Below are 3,228 nucleotides of genomic sequence, written 5' to 3'. Positions count from 1 at the left end.
TATTAAAAAAATAAATATCAAATCTAAAAATCTAGGCATAAAAATGTCAAATGAAAAGAAGATTAAAATTTGGCATAAACATTAAGAGCATAAGTTCTGACTATTACAGCCCACTCATTAACTCACACTTTTTCAGATCTTGCCTCATCAGTATGGACATATCATCCTATGTTAGCCAGCCAGGAAACCAAAATTGTGGCCATCCATCAGATTGCTTCATTGTTTCCTGCAAAGTGTTGAGGGAGGAGGTCACAGGTGGCTGAGTAGGTGGACAAAGCTTTGTTATGTCATGCAATCTCTAAAGTATGTGATAGACCAAGTACTATGGAGGAGTAGTCGTCTTTTTAAAAAATGTTCTTTTGTGCAGACGTTCCAAAAGACATATGGGCTGATAGGATCATAGATGGAAGGACTTATGTCACTTCTTCAAGTAAGCAAAATGTCAACAAAAGAAGGAGCTTTGAGTCAGGTGGTTGACTTTCAGTTCAGTTCAGTTGCTCAGTTGTATCAGACTCTTTGCGACCCCATGAATCGCAGCATGCCAGGCCTCCCTGTCCATCACTAACTCCCGGAGTTCACTCAGACTCACAGCCATCGAGTCAGTGATGCCATCCAGCCATCTCATCCTCTGTCGTCCCCTGCTCCTCCTGCCCCCAATCCCTCCCAGCATCAGAGTCTTTTCCAATGAGTCAACTCTTCGCATGAGGTGGCCAAAGTACTGGAGTTTCAGCTTTAGCATCATTCCTTCCAAAGAAATCCCAGGGCTGATCTCCTTCAGAATGGACTGGTTGAACCTCCTTGCAGTCCAAGGGACTCTTAAGAGTCTTCTCCAACACCACAGTTCAAAAGCATCAATTCTTTGGCACTCAGCTTTCTTCACAGACCAACTCTCACATCCATACATGACCACTGGAAAAACCATAGCCTTGACAAGACGAACCTTAGTCAGCAAAGTAATGTCTCTGCTTTTGAATATGCTATCTAGGTTGATCATATCTTTTCTTCCAAGGAGTAAGCATCTTTTAATTTCATGGGTGCAGTCACCATCTGCAGTGATTTTGGAGCCCCCAAAAATAAAGTCTGACACGGTTTCCACTGTTTTCCTATTTCCCATGAAGTGATGGGACCAGATGCCATGATCTTCATTTTCTGAATGTTGAGCTTTAAGCCAACTTTTTCACTCTCCTCTTTCACTTTCATCAAGAGGCTTTTTAGTTCCTCTTCACTTTCTGCCATAAGGGTGGTGTCATCTGCATATCTGAGGTTATTAATATTTCTCCTGGCAATCTTGATTCCAGATTGTGTTTCTTCCAGTCCAGTGTTTCTCATGATGTACTCTGCATATAAGTTAAATAAACAGGGTGACAATATACAGCCTTGACGTACACCTTTTCCTATTTGGAACCAGTCTGTTGTTCCATGTCCAGTTCTGACTGTTGGTTCCTGACCTGCGTATAGGTTTCTCAAGAGGCAGGTCAGGTGGTCTGGTATTCCCATCTCTCTCAGAATTTTCCACAGTTTATTGTGATCCACACAGTCAAAGGCTTTGACATAGTCAATAAAGCAGAAATAGATGCTTTTCTGGAACTCTCTTGCTTTTTCCATGATCAGGCGGATGCTGGCAATTTGATCTCTGGTTCCTCTGCCTTTTCGGAAACCAGCTTGAACATCAGGAAGTTCACGATTCACGTATTGCTGAAGCCTGGCTTGGAGAATTTTGAGCATTACTTTACTAGCATGTGAGATGAGCGCAATTGTGCGGTAGTTTGAGCATTCTTTGGCATTGCCTTTCTTTGGGATTGGAATGAAAACTGACCTTTTCCAGTCCTGTGGCCACTGCTGAGTTTTCCAAATTTGCTGGCATATTGAGTGCAGCATTTCCACAGCATCATCTTTTAGGATTTGAAATAGCTCAACTGGAATTCCATCACCTCCACTAGCTTTGTTCATAGTGATGCTTTCTAAGGCCCACTTGACTTCACATTCCAGGATGTCTGGCTCTAGATGAGTGATCACACCATCGTGATTATCTGGGTACTGAAGATCTTTTTTGTTCAGTTCTTCTGTGTATTCTTGCCACCTCTTCTTAATATCTTCTGCTTCTGTTAGGTCCATACCATTTCTGTCCTTTATCGAGCCCATCTTTGCATGAAATGTTCCCTTGGTATCTCCAATTTTCTTGAAGAGATCTCTAGTCTTTTCCATTCTGTTCTTTTCCTCTATTTCTTTGCACTGATCACTGAAGAAGGCTTTCTTATCTCTTCTTGCTATTCTTTGGAACTCTGCATTCAGATGCTTATATCTTTTCTTTTCTCCTTTGCTTTTCACAGCTATTTGTAAGGCCTCCCCAGACAGCCATTTTGCTTTTTTGCATTTCTTTTCCATGGGGATGGTCTTGATCCCTGTCTCCTGTACAATGTCACAAACCTCATTCCATAGTTCATCAGGCACTCTATCTATCAGATCTAGGCCCTTAAATGACCATGATATACCAATGGGAGAACTCAGGAAAAGAGGAGACTTTGACTTTTACCTGGTAGCATCAGAGCATAGTCATGCCAAGTGCCCATTAGGTAGAAGAACCTTAATATGCAAATGTAGAATGGATTCCTCAAGATCAACCACTATAGTTGTCAAGAAGTATTATTTTGCCTAAGTATCCATTTTCAACACATGGATACTTTCAAGAACTGCTGCTTTTATAAATACATGTATGCGTGCTATGTGTACTAAGTCACTTCAATCATGTCCAACTCTTTGTGACCCATGGATGGTAGGCCACCAGGTTCCTTTGTCCATGAGATTCTCCAGGCAAGAAAACTGGAGTGGGCAGCCATGCCCTCCTCCAGGGATCTTCCCAACCCAGGGATTGAACTGACAGTGTCTTATGTCTCCTGCGTCGGCAAGTGGGTTTTTACCACTGAGCCACCTGGTAGTCTAAATGTCCTTAATTAGAATTGTTAGTTCATTTATTCCAAGTCCTTATCCATCTCAGTATTGTGCTTCTTATCACCATTATTTACTTTAGTTCATTTTACAATTATAGTAAGAATCCTTTCTTAATTTTACATCAAATGTATTAAATATTGTTTAATCTACCATTGTTGTTCAGTTGTTAAATTGTATTGGACTCTTTGCAACCCCTTGAACTGCATGCCAGGCTTTCCTATCCTTCATTAACTCCCAGAGTTTGCTCAAATTCATGTCCATTGAGTCAGTAATGCCATC

At 41.3% G+C, this 3,228-nt stretch overlaps 1 protein-coding gene across 1 annotated transcript; it reads right to left on the bottom strand.

Moving 5' to 3' along the window:
• On the bottom strand, positions 1,525 to 2,205 carry LOC108636659 (the record flags this gene model as incomplete). The annotated part of the gene is made up of 1 exon (XM_018052848.1): positions 1,525 to 2,205. A coding segment is annotated over exon 1 (681 nt), but the record flags the coding sequence as incomplete, so codon positions are not given.

Source organism: Capra hircus, chromosome 8 (assembly GCF_001704415.2).
Source record: "Capra hircus breed San Clemente chromosome 8, ASM170441v1, whole genome shotgun sequence".
Taxonomy (NCBI): domain Eukaryota; kingdom Metazoa; phylum Chordata; class Mammalia; order Artiodactyla; family Bovidae; genus Capra; species Capra hircus.
The sequence above is the reverse complement of the archived record's forward strand: the minus strand, read 5'-3'. Positions and strand labels throughout refer to the sequence as shown.